The 20,431-nt window shown below is 40.1% G+C and overlaps 1 protein-coding gene across 1 annotated transcript in view; it reads left to right on the top strand.

The window, feature by feature from the left end:
• The window catches only part of LOC140459775 (uncharacterized), a 243,750-nt gene that overhangs the window by 105,451 nt on the left and 117,868 nt on the right, over window positions 1-20,431 (top strand). Inside the window, exons 12-13 of the mRNA XM_072554326.1 lie at window positions 19,072-19,104; window positions 19,232-19,267. Of these exons, the coding sequence (XP_072410427.1) occupies window positions 19,072-19,104; window positions 19,232-19,267 (69 nt within the window). The remainder of the gene's footprint in view (window positions 1-19,071; window positions 19,105-19,231; window positions 19,268-20,431) is intronic.

The following is a 20,431-nucleotide window of genomic DNA, read 5'->3' as shown; positions in this document are numbered from 1 at the left end:
TATTTATATTGGATCAGCTATTAAAAGTAACATTTACTTTTTTACTTGACTTATCATTCACCTGTAAACCTGCATTTGTTCTGTTTTGTGCTAAGGTAAAAGATACAACAGCTTTACAGCATCCCATGGAAGTTGTAACACCTTAATGTAAGCTGTAACCAGCACAATGGCCTGTGGCATGTGATGATTTGTTGAGGAACATGTCATGCATTTATATTAAATTCTTTTGCCTACTTTAATAAACCATCAATCTATAGTTCAAATGAACAGGTTAACACTGGTATTAAAATGCAGAAGAAAAGAATTCACTGCAAGTTTGTTTAGTGTGCATATGCTATTCTGGACAAGTTATAACATAGATGCCAATGTGATTTGTTTATAATTATCCTGTTATCAGTTGTATATAATGGGGTGACCATAGTAATTTAATAACATTACTCTTTGCAGTATTGTCAGAGAATAATTATTATTCACTTGCTTTATCTAGAGAAACAGCACAACGTTTTGTTTTTTATAACAACTAAATTATAGTCTTTTGTAACATGTACACATGTGAGAACTTCTCTGTGACTGTTTTTTTAAGGAATATTGTTTTACTTCTGATACATTTTGACCAAAATATAATTTCTGTGATTTTAAATAAGTTATTCAGCTTTAATGTTGGACCTTTACAGGACCAACTGTGAAGAGGTTACATAAGACTTGTGAAACCAATATAATCTTTCTATGCTTACTCTAATCCAAGTACAGAGCCAGTGGTTTCTTCTGACTGTAAAATTCAGGAGATTGCTAACAAACCAAATCATATTTTTTTCCACAAATGAAAGGAAAGGAATAGTAAAAATAAAAAGGTCTGTGCTGTTTTCTCTGGATTCAGGTGAGGTACAGCCAAAACATGTCTACCATATGTTTTAAAATTATGAGACCTGTGACTTCAGAATGTGATTCTAGGCAACAATTTCTAACTCCCTGTATAGATCAAAAGCAGACAGACTGGAGAATGAGTAACGATGAAATATAGCATGATTCACAAAAATTGATCTCTGAGCTGGAAGTGAACAGGCAGCCTCCTAGAAAATTTCAAACAAATCTCAATAAATCATTCTGCATTGCTGTAATTTCATGACAAAGTGAAAACTTGAATTTAAATCTGTAGGTTATCAAATACAGCTCTCTGATGTGGTATCCAAGACCCCTCTCTTCACATGTTTAAAAAGACTGCCGTCGTCTTTCTTACTTATGTCACGTATTCAGTTATATCATCATGATTTTACGTAAATCTCATTAGACCACAAACTAGACCAGACATAATAAACTTTGTTTAGATTAGCAACTCAATACCTTGATTATAAGGAAATGATATGTACTTGTGAAGATCATGACTGGTGCAAGGATATTAAAACTCAGTGGAAGGTTGTGAAAATGATTCTCTCAGGATTCATCAATAGAGCAAGAAGAAAATATTGATTTTTCTTTGTCAGTAAAAGGTAAAGCCACCATTGTCCTCCTACTGAACCATTAGACTGCCCTCTCACCAGTGAGCGAATGTTGATGACGGTTTACCCTACCTAAGATGAGGGCTAACATTGAGCAGCAAAGTCCTTTGTGGTATCTTCAGCTAATGCAGGAATTAACCCCACACTGTATTGTAAACCAGCCATCTAGCCAACTGAGCCAACTGACCCCATCCATGTCAGTATGCTCAAGGTACTTCTAATGTGTGCCAGGATCGTTTCATATGAGGAAGTTTCTCGCCTCGCCTCGGAAGCATCACGCCTCACCTCAGAAGCAGCCATAGGGAAGCATTGAATACTGGAAGCTCAGTTGTAAAAATGTTACATATCTGTCCCTGTATTGTGCCATTTGTAGCAAACAGTATTAAATCAGTCTAAGAAGAGAAATAGAAGGGGACATTGCTGAGGATAGCATTCCTAATAGCTCTTCATCAGGAATATACCGAGGGAACACAAAATGGACTTGCTATCGTCCATTGTGTATGTCACAATGTCAAGTTCTACACCCTGACTCCAAATCTGGTCAATCAAAACTAGGAAGGTATGGCCAGAAAGTGTCAAAATGCAGGGGATCTGCATATTACAGTTTAGTTTGTGAATGTGTTCAAAGATGTGCTCAGATTTTTGCAGACATATAGGTTACAACTTTTTTTTAATGTTTATTCATTGGCCATGGGCATTGTTGGCTCGGCCAGCCTTTATTGCCCATCCCTAGTTATCCCTGGTGAGCTGCCTTCTTGAACCGTATAGATGCTGTAGCTTGACCCATATGCCATTAGGGAGGGAATTCCAGGAATTTGACACAGCAACAGTGAAAGAATGGCAATATATTCCAAGGCAGGATGGTGAGTGACTAGGAGGGGAACATTCAAGTTGTGGTGTTCCCATAAATTTGATGCCCTTGTCTTTCTAGATGGAAGTGGTCATGGGTTTGGGAAGTGCTGTCTGAGGATCTTTGAATTTCTGCAGTGCATCTGCAGGATAGTACACTCTGCTGCTACAGATCATTTGTGTTAAAGAGAGTGGATGCTTGTGAATGTACTGCCAATCAAGCGGGCTGCTTTGTCCTGGATGGTGTCAAGCGTCTTGAGTGTTGTTGGAGCTGCATCCATCCAGACAAGTAGATAGTATTCCATCACACTTCTGACCTGGGCCTTGAAGATGCTGGACAGGCTTTGGGGAGTCTGGAGGTGAATTATTCACTACAGTATTCCTAACCTATGATCTGTTCTTAGAACATAGAACAGTACAGCACAGGAACGGGCCCTTCAGCCCATCATATCTGTGCCAACCATGATTCCATTCCAAACTAATCCCATCTGGCTGCACATGAGTCATATCCCTGTATCCCCTGCCTATTCATGTGTCTGTCTAAATGCCTTTTAAACATTACTAGTGTATGATTCTACTACTTCCCCTCATAGCATTTTCTAGGCGTCAAACACCTTCTATGTATTTTTTAAAAGCTGCCTCAAATGTCTCCTTTAAACTTTACCCCTCTCATCTTAAACCTATGGATCCTACTATTTAACATTTCCACCCTGGGAAACATAATCCAACTATTCACTTGATCCATGCTTCTTGTAATTGTATATACTTCTATTAGGTTGCCCCTCAGCCTCTGACTTTCTGGTGAAACAATCCAACTTCTCCTTATAGCTAATACACTCCAATCCAGGGAAAATTCTCGTGAACCTCTTTTGCACCCTTTCCAAAGCCTTCACAAGTTTTCTGTGGTACGGTGACCAGAACCATACACAGTACTCCAAATGTGGCCTAACTAAAGTTTTATGCAGCTGAAATATGACTCGTCAACTTTTATACTCATTGCCCCAGTTGATGGAGGCACACCTTCTTTACCACCATTGTGTTGCTACTTCCAGGGAGCTATGAACTTGTAGCCTACCTCCCTCAGTATATCAAGGGTCCTGCCATTTGCTGTGCACTTCCCTTTTGTATTTGACCTCCCAAAATGCATACACTTGGCTGGATTAAACTCCATCTGCTATTTCTCCACCCAACTTTCCAACAGATCTATATCCTGCTGTAACTCTTGGCAACTGTCCTCATTATATACAATTCCACCAATTTTTGTATTGTCTGCAAACCTATTGATCACACTATCTAGATTTTCATCCAAATCATTTATATCTATTAAAAAATATTAGTGTTCCTTGTGGAATATTACTGATCACAGACCTCTTGTTAGACAAGCACCCATCGGGAATTACCTTCTGTTCTCTGACCAAGTCAATTTTGATTCCAACTTACCCACTCACTGTGGATCCCATCTCACTTAATCTCCTGGACCAGCCTAGCATGAGAGGCCTAGTCAAATACTTTACTGAAGTCCATATAGACTACATCCACTGCCTTGTCATAATCAATTACCTTCATCACTTGCTCAAAAAACTCAATCATATTTGTGAAACTAGACTTCCTTCCCCCCCCACCAACCCTCTAATAAATCTATTCTTTTCCAAATATAAGTAAGTCCAGTCCTTAATAATCTTCTCCAATAATTTCCCAAAAACTGAGGTAAGGCTTACAGGGCTATAATTTACTGGATTAGCTTGTAGCCACTGTATTTATACGGGAAGTCCAGATGAGTTTCTAGTCAAATATAGCTCTCAGGAGACTGATAATGGGGTATTCAGTGATGGTAATGCTATTAAATGTAGAGTGATTGACTGTCATTTGTGTGGCACAAATGTTACTTACCACTTGTCAGTTGAAGCCTGGAGGTTATCCAGGCTTTGTTGTATTTGAACATGGACTGCGTCAGTACCTGAAGAGTTCCAAGTGGTGCTGAACATTGTGCCATCATTGGCAACCATCCCCATTTCTGACCTTTATGATGGAGGGAGGGACATTGATGAAGCAGCTGAAGATGGTTAGGGCCCTGGACACTACCGAGAGGAACTCCTGCAGAGATTCCTGAAGTTCAGATGACTGACCTCCAACAACAACCATCTTCCTATGTGCCAGGTATAACTCCCACCAGCAGAAAGATTTGCCCCAATACCCATTGATTCTAGTTTTGCTACGGCTCCTTGATACCACACTCAGTCGAATGCAGCCTTGGTGTCAAGGGCTGTCACTCTCACCTGACCTCTGGAATTCAGCTCTTTTGTCCATGTTTGAACCAAGGCTGTAATGAGGTCAGGAGTTGAGTGAGCCTGGAGGAACCCAAGCAGAGCATCACTGAGCAGGTTATTGCTGAGCAGGTGCTGCCTGATATCACTGTTGATGACAGCTTTCATCACTTTACTGACAATCCAGAGTAAATTGATGGGGCAGTAATTGGCCAGGTTGAATTTGACCTGCCTTTTATATAAGGGACATATCTGGGCAACTTTCCATATTGTTGGATCGATGACACTGTTGTCACTGTACTGGAACAGCTTGGCGAGGAGGGTGGCAAGTTCTGGAGCACAAATCTTCAGTACTATTGCGGGAATGTTGTCAGGGCCCGTCAACAGTTACCAGTGCCTCCAACTGTTTCTTGATATCAGACGTAATGAATTGAATTGGCTGAAGACTGGTATCAGTGATGCTGAAGCCCACTGGAAGAGGCAAAGATGGATCATTATTGTGAATGCTTCAGCCTTATCTTGAATGCTTTCACTGTCGTCAGGTACTCAAGGAGCAAAGGCACTCTGTTGAACCTTTGGAATCGAAGGCCGTCCACTTATAATAATAAAATCACCCCATTTCTTCAAATTGAGACAATGTCAAAATCCTCTTCAACAGGTGGAGCAAAGACCCAAGGCTGTGGGTCCTGAGTTTTTTAAAAGCTGTAGATAGATATCTAATGCTGACAGGGTTAAGTTAGTCCATTATCTGCTGCTGGATATAGTTAATACTTCACTTTTAAAAGACATCAAAGTAATCTAAAAGAGCAGGTACAGGTGACATTTATTAACTGAACATATAGTATTACAATTGTTCTTGGAAGGACAAGCTGTTTTTAATGAAGGTGGTTGAGTGCTCAGTGGACTGAGTGCAGTATACGAAACCACTCTTGGGCATGACACAGCAGGTCTTCACAGATGCATTAATAATATTTTAGCTCTTTTGCTTTTGCGCTCCATCCCTATAACACCCAGAGGCGGCTATGTGTATAACCACTAATGAATAACAACTTTTCATATCCATTTCGCCTTGAATCTCACTCTTTCAGATCAAACCTGCTAAAAGAGAGAAATCTCTGACATAGAGGTGAATTTTTGAAGGGGTTCTCCTGAACATATACCTTAACTGTAGCAATAAAACACAAGTTTCCTAGCCCCTTTCATTAGCTAAGTGGAGAAACCCCACAAAATGTTTGCATATTTGAAACAGCAGCAGGAGCGGCAACACCAGCCACAAGCTTCCTCTCAGCAGGAGAGACAGTTTACTTCAAAGACTGACTCCGAGCTAACTGGTTACAGCCAATGTACTGTACACATAAAGGGTCACTTGGTTACGGGATATTGGCCTCTGTGCAGTTACTTCAATATTTTTCGAATCAACCTGTTCAGGGATGTTATTGCACATCTCTGGAGCAGGTGGAACTCCCGCCTCAGAGGTAGGGTCTCTATCGCTGCACCACAGTAACCTTCCCACAATGTTTTTATTATTTAGCTTTCAATGACTGAAGGAGTCAAAGGCATTTGAGAAGTTTACAACTCTACAGCAGTGAGTTGCAATTTTTGGATTTGCCTCACAGTGAAGATCATGTCATAGAGTCATAGAGATGTACAGCAAGGAAACAGATCCTTCGGGTCCAACCCGTCAATGCCGACCAGATATCGCAACCAATCTAGTCCCACCTGCCAGCACCCGGCCCATATCCCTCCAAACCCTTCCTATTCATATACCCATCCAAATGCCTTTTAAATGTTACAATTGTACCAGCCTCCATCACTTCCTCTGGCAGTTCATTCCACACACGTACCACCCTCTGTGTGAAAACGTTGCCCCTTAGGTCTCTTTTATATCTTTCCCTTCTCACCCTAAACCTATGCCCTCTAGTTCTGGACTCCCCAACCCCAGGGAAAAGACTTTGTCTACTTACCCTATCCATGCCCCTCATAATTTTGTAAACCTCTATAAGGTCACCCCTCAGCCCTTTCAAGTTTCACAACATCTTTCCGATAGGAAGGAGACCAGAATTGCACCCAATATTCCAACAGTGGCCTGACCAGTGTCCTGTACAGCCACAACATGACCCCCCAACTCCTGTGCTCAATACTCTGACCAATAAAAGAAAGCATACCAAACGCCTTTTTCACTATCCTATTTACCTGCAACTCTACTTTCAAGGAGCTGTGAACCTGCACTCCATGGTCTCTTTGTTCAGCAACACTCCCTAGGATCTTACCATTAAGTGTATAAGTCCTGCTAAGATTTGCTTTCCCAAAATGCAACACCTCGCATTTATCTAAATTAAACTCCATCTGCCACTTCTCAGCCCATTGGCCCATCTGGTCAAGATCTTGTTGTAATCTGAGGTAACCCTCTTCGCTGTCCACTGCACCTCCAATTTTGGTGTCATCTGCAAACTTACTAACTGTACCTCTTATGCTCGCATCAAATCATTTATGTAATTGATAAAAATTAGAGGACCCAGCACCGATCCTTGTGGCACACCACTGGTCACAGGCCTCCAGTCTGAAAGACAACCCTCCAGCACCACCCTCTGTCTTCTACCTTTGAGCCAGTTCTGTATCCAAATGGCTAGTTCTTCCTGTATTCCATGAAATCTAACCTTGCTAATCAGTTCCCATGGGGAACCTTGTCGAATGCCTAACGTTAGCCAACCTCCAGTCTTCCGGCACCTCACCTGTGACTATCGATGACACAAATATCTCAATAAGAGGCCCAGCAATCACATCCCTAGCTTCCCACAGAGTTCTAGGGTACACTTGATCAGGTCAATAGACAATAGATAATAGACAATAGGTGCAGGAGTAGGCCATTCTGCCCTTCGAGCCTGCACCATCATTCATTATGATCATGGCTGATCATCCTCAATCAGTATCCTGTTCCTGCTTTATCTCCATAACCCTTGATTCCACTATCCTTGAGAGCTCTATCCAACTCTTTCTTAACGAATCCAGAGACTGGGCCTCCACTGCCCTCTGGGGCAGAGCATTCCACACAGCCACCACTCTCTGGATGTAGAAGTTTCTCCTCATCGCTGTCCTAAATGGCCTACCCCTTATTTTTAAGCTGTGTCCTCTGGTTCGGGATTCACCCATCAGCGGAAACATGTTTCCTGCCTCCAGAGTGTCCAATCCTTTAATAATCTCTGACGTCTCAGTCAGATCCCCTCTCAGTCTTCTAAACTCAAGGGTATACAAGCCCAGTCACTCCAATCTTTCAACATAAGATAGTCCCGCCATTCCAGGAATTGATCTCGTGAACCTATGCTGCACACCTTCAATAGTCAGAATGTCTTTCCTCAAATTTGGAGACCAGGACTGCACACAATATTCCAGGTGCGGTCTCACCAGGGCCCTGTACAGCTGCAGAAGAACCTCATTGCTTCTATGCCTCTTGTTATGAAAGCCAGCATGCTATTAGCTTTCTTCACTACCTGCTGTACCTGCATGCTTGCCTTCATTGACTGGTGTACAAGAACTCCCAGATCTCTTTGTACTGCCCCTTCACCTAACTTTATCACTACTCTTTGTTTCCTGTCAGCCAACCAATTTTCAATCCAAGTCAGTACTTTGCTCCCAATACCATGCCCTAATTTTGCTCACTAACCTCCTATGTGGGACTTTATCAAAGGCTTTCTGAAAGTCCAGGTACACTACATCCACTGGATCTCCCTTGTCCATCTTCAGAGTTACATCCTCAAAAAATTCCAGAAGATTAGTCAAGCATGATTTCCCCTTCATAAATCCATGCTGACTCTGTCCTATCCTGTTACTGCTATCCAGATGTGTCATAATTTCATCCTTTATAATAGACTCCAGCATCTTTCCCATCACTGAGGTCAGACTAACTGGTCTATAATTTCCTGCTTTCTCTCTCGCTCCTTTCTTAAAAAGTGGTACAACATTAGCCACCCTCCAATCTGCAGGAACTGATTCTGAATCTATCGATCTATCGAACTCTGGAAAATAATCACCAACGCATCCATGATTTCTAGAGCCACCTCCTTCAGTACCCTGGAATGTAGACCATCAGGCCCTGGGGACTTATCAGCCTTCAGACCTCACAGTTTCTCCAACACCAATTCCTGGCAAATATAAATTCTCTTACATTCAGGTCCTTCAGCCACTGTTACCTCAGGAAGAATGCTTGTGTCTTCCCCAGTGAACACAGATCTGAAGTACCAATTCAAGTCTTCTGCCATTTCTTTGTTCCCGTAATATATTCCCCTTTTCTGTCTTCAAGGGCCCAATTTTAGTCTTAACCATTTTTTTCCCTTTCACATAGCTTTTACTATCCTCCTTTTATATTTTTGGCCAGTTTACCTTCATACCTCATTTTTTCTCTGCGTATTTCCTTCTTAGTAATTCTCTGTTGTTCTTTAAAAGCTTCCCAGTCCTCCATTTTCCCACTCATCTTTGCTATGTTATACTTTTTCTCTTTTGACTTTATACATTTCTTAAATTCCCTCGTCAGCCACGGCCACCACTGCCTCCTCACAGGATCTTTCTTCCTTTTTGGAATGAACTGATCCTACATCTTCTGCATTATACACAGAAATATCTGCCATTGTTCCTCCACTGTCATCCCTGCTAAGGTATTGAACCATTGAACTTTGGCCAGCTCCTCCTGGGGATTAATCCACCTTTATGCATTTCAAGACATCCAGCACTTCCTCCCCTGTAATTTGGACATTTTGCAAGATGTCACCATCTATTTCCCTACATTCTATATCTTCCATATCCTTTTCCACAGTAAATACTGATGCAAAATACTCATTTAGTATCTTCCCCATTTTCTGTGGCTCCACACAAAGGCCGCCTTGCTGATCTTTGAGGGGCCCTATTCTCTCCCTAGTTACCCTTTTGTCCCTAATGTATTTGTCAAAACCCTTTGGCTTCTCCTTAACTCTATTTGCCAAAGCTATCTAATGTCCCCTTTTTGCCCTCCTGATTTCCCTGTTAAGTATACTCCTACTTCCTTTGTACTCTTCTAAGGATTCACTCGATCTATCCTGCCTATATCTGACATATGCTTCCTTCTTTTTCTTAACCAAACCCTCCATTTCTTTAGTCATCCAGCATTCTCTATACCTACCAGCCTTCCCTTTCTGTGGCTAATTCAACAGAGATACGTTTTATTTGGATGTTGATAACTTCTATAATCTACTTGCAGTGTTGTCTTAATAGAACAAATACAACTAGTGACACTGTCACCTCTGGCTCAGACCAGAGCACATTCTCTAGACTGGCCATTCAATATCGTTCTCAGTGAGTGCTGTACTGTTGGAGATATCGTCCTTTGTTGAAACAAAATGCTCCTCTTCAACTTGTTCAGATAACTATTAAAAACCCTGAGGCTAATTTGAAGGAGAACAAGTTATACTTTTATTAGTGAATATTAACCAGTTACAATAAACAATAAAATATATGATAAGACCTTAGTTTTGTGCGTGTTTGGTGAGAGGCCCATTTTCTCAGCTGCCTCAGAGAAGATATCAACAATCTCTCTGACTGAGGTTGGAGGATTTTAGTTTTAGATTGTAGGCAGTGTCAGTCAACTAGTTTTCCATCTGCTCTGTAAATTATCTCCTGCCTGTGGATAACCTGCTGGAGGAGAGGTGCAGCATTGCAGTGAAGAAAACCAAGAAGAGAATTGATACAAGCCTTGCTTATACTGAGGTAGGGTCAGGGTGGTTCTGTTGATGTGGATCACAGCCTATGCACCATTATGGAGGATGGTGACACATTTCTGAGAGCATCCTAATTTGGGAGATGGTCTTTGAGCTTTCAATGATTGAAAGAGTCAAAGGCATTTGAGAAGTTTACAAACTCTGTACAGCAGTTACTGCTGCTAGTTGCAGTTTTTGGATTTGCCTCACAGTGAAGATCATGACCGTGGCTCATGAATGGCAAAAACTGAAAGGAGTGACTCTGAAAGGAGCTTCTCAGCCATTGGAAGGGGATGATTGAGAAGAATCTTCCCTGTGGAAGACAGCAGGGAGATTCCTCTGTAGTTATTACAAATGGATATGTTTGCTTCTTGAATCCAGCATGTACTCTGCTTCCTACAGTTGTACAGCTATGTCTGGACTGTATTTCCACTGTGATTCACAATTTCAGCAAGGATTCCATCAGCTATCAAATGGTTTTTCAGCTTTATTCTGGACCAGGGTAGTGATGACACTGAGTTGGATTGAATGTTGGACAGTGGAGGGAGGATGGAGGGCACTTGAGGTAATGATAGAGTCTCAGTTAAGGAGTTCTTCAAAATGTGTATCTAGTGAGCACTGCCTGCCTCCATGTCTTCATATGTTTCCCTCTATTTTTGGCTTGAAGTGGAGTTTGCCCATGAGTGTTTGGGCTAATGATTGTCTAACAACACCGAAAGGAAGTAAGCGTGCTCTTCATGTCTGAGGATTGGTGGATATCCCACATTCTTTCTACGTACCATTTGGTCTTTACGTTTAGAGAACGTTTGTCTCCAAACGTAATGCAGCCCCTCCGAGGATCCGTCTGGAGCATTGACTTCTTGTTCCAGGTGCCGCTGCCACGTATGGACCTCAGAGATTTGTGCAGAAGAAACAAACTGCAGGAATGCTGTTTGTCGGTTATGCTGTTCCGCTTTCAGACATCAGTAGGATTCCTGTGGTGATTGTAAGAACATAGGGCAGGAGTAGGCCATTCAGCCCCTTGCCATGACTGATCTGCCCAGGCCTCAACTCTTTTTTTTCTTGTGCCAGTGCTCAGCCCTTATCTCCTCGATATTGCAAAAATCCTCTTTAAATTCTTTCACTGATCTAGTCTCCACAACTACAAACTGAAAGAACTGCAGATACTGTACATCAGAAACAAAAATAAAAGTTGCTGGTAAAGCTCAGTAAGTCTGACAGCTTCTGTGGAGAGAAATCCGAGTTAACATTTCCGACCTGGCTACCCTTCCTCAGAATTAGTTCAGACTTAAAACATTAACTCTGATTTCTCTTCACAGATGCAGCCAGACCTGCTGAGCTTTTCCAGCAACTTCTGTTTTAGTCTCCACAACTCTCTGGGTTGAAGGCCTTCTGATGTTCATGGTTAACTGAGTTGGCTGGACAGTAACAGAGCAATACCAACAGTGTTAGTTCAATTCCCGCATTGGCTGATCTCACTCTGAAGGTCCTATTTTCTCAACTCTTGCCTGAGGTGTGGTGACCCTCAGGTTAAACTCACCACCAGTTTCCTTACTCCAGTGAAAAAGCAGCCTCTGGTGACATTATCATCTTACCATCTGCAAGAAGAAAGTCTTTTACATTCTTTTAAACGTGTCTCCCTTAATTATGTAATGATATCCCATAGTTTGGAACTTCCCCAGTAGTGGAAACATTTTCTCAACATTCACCCTGTCAAACTGCCTTAAAGTCTTACATATTTTAATGAGGCTACACCTCATTCACCTAAACTCCTATGAATAAAGGCCTAAATTATTTTGCAATTCTTGATATGTCAGCCCCCCTCATCAGCCTAGTGAACCGCCTTTTTTAACTGCCTTCAATGCCAACAAATCCTTTTTCAAATACAGGGACCCAACTGTACAAAGTATCCCAGGTCCTGTCTCACCAACACCCTACATAGCTGAAAGAAGATTTCCCTATTCTTCACATGTACTTGTTGTAGTGGACTTCAGTGTTGACCTGGCACATTGACTGAAGACTGAGAGATTGGAACTGAGCAGGCTCAAGGAGTTGAATGACCTGCTCCTGTTCTTGGGTTCCTATGATTTTAAAATCCATACTAAAGGTTCAGAGCATATAGCAAACCACAGCAGCTCATTTCTGATTTTGATACTTTATCCTTTTAGAGTATCTGTGACTATAGAAGCCTCAAACCACTTACCCCCATCTGCCACCTAGCAAGCACCAGTGTTGTCACCCAGTTGTATCATTCTCCAGGAATTCTGTCTACCTCAGAATAATGGTCATCAAGTTATACAACATGGAAATAGACTCTTTGTTCCAACTTAGCCATGCCGACCAAGTTCCCCAAACCAAACTAGTCCCACTTGCCTGCATTTGGCCCGTATTCCTCTAAACCTTTCCTGTTCATATATCTATCCAAAAACCTTTTAAGTATTGTAACTATACCTGCACCTACCACTTCCTTTGGCCATTCATTCCATATACAAACCATGGTTTGTGTGAAAACATTGTCTCTCAGATCTCTTTGGAATCTTTCACCTCTCACTTTAAAAATACACCTTCTAGTTTTGAACACCCCTACCCTAGGGAAAAGACAGTTGCTATTCACGTTATCTCTGACATTTATTATTTAATAAACCTCTAAGGTCACCCCTCAACCTCCTGTGCTCTAGTGAAAAAAGTCCCAGCCTATTCAGTCTGTCCTTATAACTCAAAGCGTCCAGACCAGCAACATCCTGGTAAATCTTTTCTGAAACCTCACCAATTTAATAATATCGTTCCTATAGCAGGGCAACCAGAACTGTACACAGTACCCCAAAAGTGGCCTCACCAATATCCTGTACAATCTCAACATGATGTTCCAACTCCTATCTCAGTGGCCTGAGCAATGAAGGCAAGCCTGCTGAATGTCGTCTTAACCACCCTGTGTACCAGTGACAAAACTTCAAAGATCAATGTGCTTGCATCCCTAGTCTCCCTGTTGACAACACTACCCTGGGCCCTAACATTAACTGTATTAGTCCTGCCCATGTTTGTTCTACCAAAATACAATACCTCACATTTATCCAAATTAAATCCATCTGCCACTCCTCAGCCCATTGACCCAATTGACCAAGATCTCTTTGTAATCTTAGATAACCTTCTTCACTGTCCGTCCGCAAACTTCCTAACCATACCTCTTAAATTCTCATCCAAATCATTTATATAGGTTACTATTGCAGCAATTTATGTTCAGAATATCTTTGTCTCATTACATTAGACATATAATTGCTGTATTTATTTATGTTACGAAATTTACATTTATTTTATTGAGAGACTTTAGGATGCCAACACACTTATGTATACATTTGTGTGTGAATGGCTGTGTGTTCACTTACCAACATTGTACAATTATCAATGCTTCATTGATCGCTGTGTTATATCCCAGAATATCATTAATAACTTTTTACAGCCATGACCCTTAGCCCCTGTAACAGCCTGTGACCTCTATGAACTCACATGCCTGTATTATGTGTAATTAATTCCTGCTGTGATGGGGACAAGAATTAGAGATTTTCTGCAGATGATTCTCACAACAAATATCTTGCAGTTGAAATTAGATTTATGAATTATCGTGTGTACAAAGGTTGTCTTTGGTCATGATGTGCCTGAGGGTTTGTGGAGCAAAGACTTGAACTGAAAAATGATCATAACAGCAAATATCAATTGCAATGACCATAAATAGCAGACAGCTGTCAAATAAGTGCAGCCTCTGCCTTACAAATAATAATCGTTCAGGATCAGATCTAGAAAATATGTGCAATATAAACCACCTCATTAGAAATTGAGAGATTTTCTTTCCCCCTATATAGGAGCAATATGTATGTGGAACTGATTCCCAGCAAACGCATCTGCAGTTTATTAATTTTTAATTCTTTGATTAATTATTTTTCCAAGCAATTAGTGTTACAATCCCAGCTGAAGTTGCTACTGGAAAAGTCAGATCCCAGATTAGAATCTTCCATGATGGATTATATTTTGGTTTTCTTTAATTTATCATTGTGTTATTTCACTAAAAGATATGGCAGAATACTGCAGATTTAGTCTTAATAACAGGATTTTATTACACAAATGAAATGAGTATTCACACAACCAAACTTAAACATGCTTAGCTTCAAATAACCCTTTTGGATTTCTAACTAAGCACTTCTGGTCTGGAATTTAAACCTATGCATTTCACACTAAAGTATCCTATTTTCTAACAGTTCTGAACATTTTACTTTCTCCAGAAGCCTCGGTTTTTTTTCATATCGAACTCCAGCCAAGTCTTTTGTAAACTGCCCCCAAAAGCTTTCCAAACTATGAACTCTTTCTAAGCAAAAATTCAAGTCATGATTATCGTAAACCAACAGCTGGCCTTTCCATGTTTATTCTCTCTGATCATAAACTTCATTCAAACCAATTCACATTATCCAGGAGAGCCTGACTCACATGCTATCTTGTCACACACTGATTTAAAACCATGGCTTCAGAAATTCAGAAAAATTATTAAATCACTTCAAAAATCACACACAGACAAAACCCACATGCCACCAGCTCAAAATCCAAACTCAAGAATAAATATATTAAGCTATATAAGTCACACAACTTACATCAGACCCTCTTCCCCCACCCAAAAAAAATTGTGGAACTGTCTTTAAGAGACGTTTTTCTTACCCATCAAAGCTTTTCTTGACATTCTAACTGTGTCAAATTAAAACTTGTTCTGTTGATATTAAACATACAATGAGTTACCCAGCAACCATAATTCTTAAATAAGTCCATGGACATCACAGCATTCCATTTCCTTCATGTGTATTTTCGATAAAGTATCCACTGTAATATTCTTTTTAAGACTCAAGAAAATTTTCAAATTATACCTTTGGAAAACTAATTTTTCAAAAACCAAAAGGTTTTGGCCCATTTTAAATAACAGCTTCTTTCACATGGTTAGTGATGATTACTTCAAAATGATATAGTGCCGATTTAAGATTCATTGTCAGTGTCTCAACCATTGAATATTTTTTGTTGACATGCAGCCAGCTTCTTTGAAATGTAACTGACAAGACATTCGATACACATCTCGTCATCTTCTAGTAGATTTCCAGAAGGTGGCACCTCAAAGACTCGTGTAAGAAATAAAAGTTCACAGAGTAAGAGGTAACATAGTAGAATAGATAAAAAGTTGATGGCACAGTGGCTCAGTGATTAGAACTGCTGCCTCACAGCACCAGGGTCCTAGGTTTGATTCCAGCCTTCAGCGACTGTCTGTGTGGAGTTTGCACATTCTCCCCGTGTCTGCGTGGGTTTCCTCTGGGTGCTCCGGTTTCCTCCCACAATCCAAAGATGTGCAGCTTAAGTGAATTGGCCATGCTAAATTGCCCATAGTGTTAGGTGCATTAGTCAGAGAGAAATGGGTCTGGATGGGTTGCTCTTCGGAGGGTCGGTGTGGACGGGTTGGGCCGAAGGGCTTGTTTCCACACTATAGGGAATCTAATCTAATCTAATTCTCGTTAAGAACCAGAAGGTAGGCACAAATGGATCATTTCTTATTTACAAGATCTAACAATTGTTCTGCTACAAGAATCAAGCCTCAACTTTGTTACAATTTGCATAAGTAATTTGGGCGAAGGAACTAAAGGTAGGGTTGCTAAATTTGCTGTTGACTCACAGACTAGTAAGAAAAGAAATTCCAATGACTTCATAAGGATGATACAAAGGGAAGTAGATAAATTAAATTACTGGGTGTAAAATATGGCAAACAGAGTATCATGTGGGAAAATATGTAATTGTCCATTATGATAAAAAGAGTAAAAGCGTTTGATAGAAATGGTGGGAGGTTGCAGAGATCTGTGATGCAAGGGGATCTGGATGGCTTGGTCCATGAGTCAGAAACAGTGGGTAGGTATAGCAAGTAATTAGGGAAGCTAATAGAATGTTCTAATTCATTGCAAGGACAATTGAATATAGAATTATGGAGATTATGCTTCAGTTATGGAGGGCATTGGTGAGACCATATTGGACTACTCTGCCATATTGTTCTCTTGATTCAAGGAAGGAAATCATTGCATTGGAAGCTGTGTAAATAAAGTTAACAGTTTAATACCAGGGTGAAGGATTGTATTATAAGGAAAGATTAGATAGGTTATGCTTGTATCCTGTCAACTTTAGAAGAGTAAGAGGCAACTTAGTTGAAACATAAGATCCTGAGGGCATTGACAAGGTGAATGTGGACAGGGTGTTTACTCTTGTAGAAGAATCAAGAACTAAGGGTCACTGTTCCAAAATAAGGCGTCACCCATTTAAGACAGAGGTGATGAGAAATTTCTTCTCACAAAAAGTCATGAGTCTTTATTACATCCTTCCTTGATATTTTTAATGTAGAATTTGACAAATTCTTGCTTACCCAACGGGTGAAAGGTTATCAGGGGAAGTGGGAATGTGGAATAGTCTGATCAGCCCTAGTCTTATTTAGTGGTGGGGCAGTGAGGCCTACTTTAACTCCTAATTTGTATGTTCATGTAGTGAAATTCCAACAATAGTATAAACAGTACAAATTAAAATGATGTTTGTATCCCAGGATGAGAAATACTTGAAACTAAAAACTGAATTTTCAGGCATACATTCAGTACCATCTTTTGCCCAAATGTTCCTGTTAAACATGTTGGGATGCTTTATTATGTTGTCTGCAAATACTAGTTGTTACAATGCAATACAATGCATTCAAGTCTGGTCTCCCGGTTCGAGGAAAGTTGTTGTTAAACCTGAAAAGATCGAGAAGGATGTTGCCTGGGTTGGAGGATTTGAGCTATAGGGAGGGGCTGAATAGGCTGGGGCTGTTTTCCCTGGAACTTTGGAGGCTGAAGGGTGATCTTTCTTAGAGGCTTATAAAATCACAAGGGGCATGGATAGGGTGAATAGTCACAGTCTTTCCCACAGGGTAGAGAAGACCAAAATTAGAGGGCATAGGTTTAAGTTGAGAGGGGAAAGTTTTAAAACTGACCTAAGGGATGACTTTTTCACACAGAGGGGTGCACGTGTGGAATGAGCTGCCAGAGGAACTGGTGGAAGTTGGTACAATTAACAGCATTTAAAATGTATCTGAATGGGTATATGAAAAGGATGGGTTTAGAGGGATATAGACCAAATGCTGGCAAATGGGACTCAACTAATTTAGGATATCTGGTTAGCATAGACGAGTTACACCGAAGCATCTGTTTGCTTGACTCTATGACTATTACTCTTAGTTTGGAATAGTGTAGGTGTGTTTATATGAGTATAAAACAATCCATTCTAAATAAGTCTTTCAATGACAACTCTTATTTTTGTGAGACACTAACCTTGAAATTGTTGCTGAAGTTGTTCAAAATAAACCAGTCCAGGCAGAAAAATCTTTAAACATTTGGATTAACTCAATTCAATTGGAATTCTTCAGCAACTACTGGCTCCAACTATAACTGGTATTAGAAATTCACCCTGTTATTGTTGAGTACAGTATTCCATATAATGTTTTATGTACGCAGTAATCTGTTCTTCATCTCAAGTATGTAGAGTGGCAATCAGCCAGACAGATGGAGTGAAAGCCTATTTTCTGTGTCTACGTTCAAACACTCGTGAAGTGGAGTTCGGAATTTTGAAGCCAATTTTTAACAGCATAGTTCCACAATATGACACTTACCCGATTTGATGCTGGTTAACAGTCTCAGAGCAGAAAAGGATGGTTTTTCTGAACTTTTCCTGCAGTGGTTTCCATTTTAGAACAGAATGAAGGGAGCTTGACATTACCTATAGCTATATTATATTTGAACTGGAAACTCTGAGATGTAATCGGAAAGTTTTCTATTCCCCGGTACTATGAATCTGCATCTTGATGTGCAAATTAATCATTCTTTGTAAACTTTTAATAATAATTTTTAGGGCAATGAAATATTTCAGGTGAAGGAGTTTTCCATGATATTTGTTGTATGGTAAATGTTTACTCATGATGACCATTGTATGAAGCATCTTTCCTTGTTTGAATACCATCATTGAAAGTATGGATTTGCACATAATTCAAGTTCTCCTTTCAAACCATCAGTGTTTGCTGACACAGAGGTCTATTTGATTGTGATACATACTTTATAAATACAATTCAACAGAAGACCCACCTGAAAATGACCCAATTTACTGAATGTGCATTGGCAGGGGCATGTAACTTTCATCTACCGTAATATTTTCTCAAGGCAGGTGGACATTAGCAAAGGATGAAGTCCCAGGATGTTAGACAGTTCTGCCGGCCACCACTGGATCGTCTCCACAGTTTTCAGTTGGACCATCAGGTGCATCATTCCACACCAGAGAATTGCCCATCATGCCCCCAATCCAAATGCCTTTTTTATACTTTATGAAGAAGTGTCATTGGTAGTTGCGCTGTTGAAATCCAGAGCTATGAAACTATCTAAGCATTCATATCGAAGAGGGCAACTGTGTGGAAAAGAAGATTTACATTTATGTAGCACCTTATGTGTCGAAAAGATCCCAAATCACTTCCCAGCCAATGACCTACAGTGTATTCCTATTGTCAGCAAATATAGCAACTAATATGTACCCAGCCAGATCCCACAAAGTGCAATGAAATTGAAATGATTGTCTGGGAAATGTTTTCTACAGCAGTTTTACTATTACTTGCAAAATTAATGAGTATTTGCTTTCTTTTTCCCTTTTGCTTGTAACTAGGGTGACCCTGGATCATCAGCTGCTGGAATCAAGGTTAGATTGGTCCTTGTTATTATGCTCTAGGTTCTATTTATTGTTAGCTCTGAACTTTGTTGAATGATTACTGGTTACTCAATTTGTTGGGTGAATGGTATATTTCCTTTCTCTCCTTCCTCTCCAGGGTGAACCAGGTCAACCTGGGCATCAGGGACAAAAGGTAACAGCAAAAGAAGGAAGAATGAGACTGCTTTTTGATCATTTTTACTTTCAATATCTGTAATATGCATTTATAAATGGGATAATCTTTGGGCAGTAATTAACTTACTTTCTGTATTGCTCTTGTATCTGCTGATTATCGAGATAGAAAACAGAATAAGGGCAGATTTTACAGGGACTTGCTGACATAGCTTTTCAATCAACACCCAGAGGTAGACAGTCTATTAAATAGTTAGGAATATGGCAATTAATCGATTGTGATGCTCTTACTAATACGCTTGATGATGTTGCCTTAGGCTGCTCTAACCCTGAATGCTCCACTAAACACTAAACTTCCTAATGATCTGTTTCTCATCTGTGTTGTACCAGTCACCTATATAGGTCTGAAAATAGTAAAAGGTGTTTGAATACATGTAAATCCTTCCCTGATATTTCTTTGGTGATTGACATACATTTTCTTAATTATTGCTTTTTAAATTAGTGATCAAGCTTATATTATCCTGCAAGGGAAATAAGTAATACTGTTGTTGTGCTAAATTGTTAGTTATAAACCCATCTAGTAACTTAGCCACTCATCAGCTATCACCAGTAAAATTGTGTTTGTTATTCAAAGATTGCAAAGTGACATTCAATCCTATAGTCTCTTTCAAGACAAATCTGGGAGTTGTAAGCTTTTGGGAATTCAAGGGAATTAAATGCTATGTGCCAAACACCAAGCTGAAGTCAGATGTTGGAATAACTGAATACCAAAACTATCCATTTGCAAGTTGGTATTTCATTATTTTTTTTCTGTTAGGTTACAATGAAAAGATCTTCCTTCATGAAGGAATAATTGGGGGTCCTTTGGACAAGAGGAAGTAATAGATAACAAATCAGCTGAATGCTTTACAGTTCTTCCAATTTTACATTCCAGGAATTGCAGTGGAAATTATATGGAGATTTGAAAGAAGCTGCCGGCTCACAATTACCCGATTTCAATATTGTATAAAGTCAGAATTCACTCTTACAAAATCCGTAACAAACCCTTAACACATACAAATGGATCGATTCCATTTATAGCAAAGAATTTTGTAGTTTGCATGTTATGCTGTTGGCTTATTTTTCAATGTCTTATTCTCATTTTCTAATATTACCCTCTCTTGTATAATTATCCCAAATGACAGCC

The sequence above is a fragment of the Chiloscyllium punctatum genome, chromosome 1 (assembly GCF_047496795.1).
Source record: "Chiloscyllium punctatum isolate Juve2018m chromosome 1, sChiPun1.3, whole genome shotgun sequence".
In the NCBI taxonomy this organism is placed as follows: domain Eukaryota; kingdom Metazoa; phylum Chordata; class Chondrichthyes; order Orectolobiformes; family Hemiscylliidae; genus Chiloscyllium; species Chiloscyllium punctatum.
Note: the sequence above shows the minus strand (reverse complement) of the source record. Positions and strands in the feature narration are given on the sequence as shown.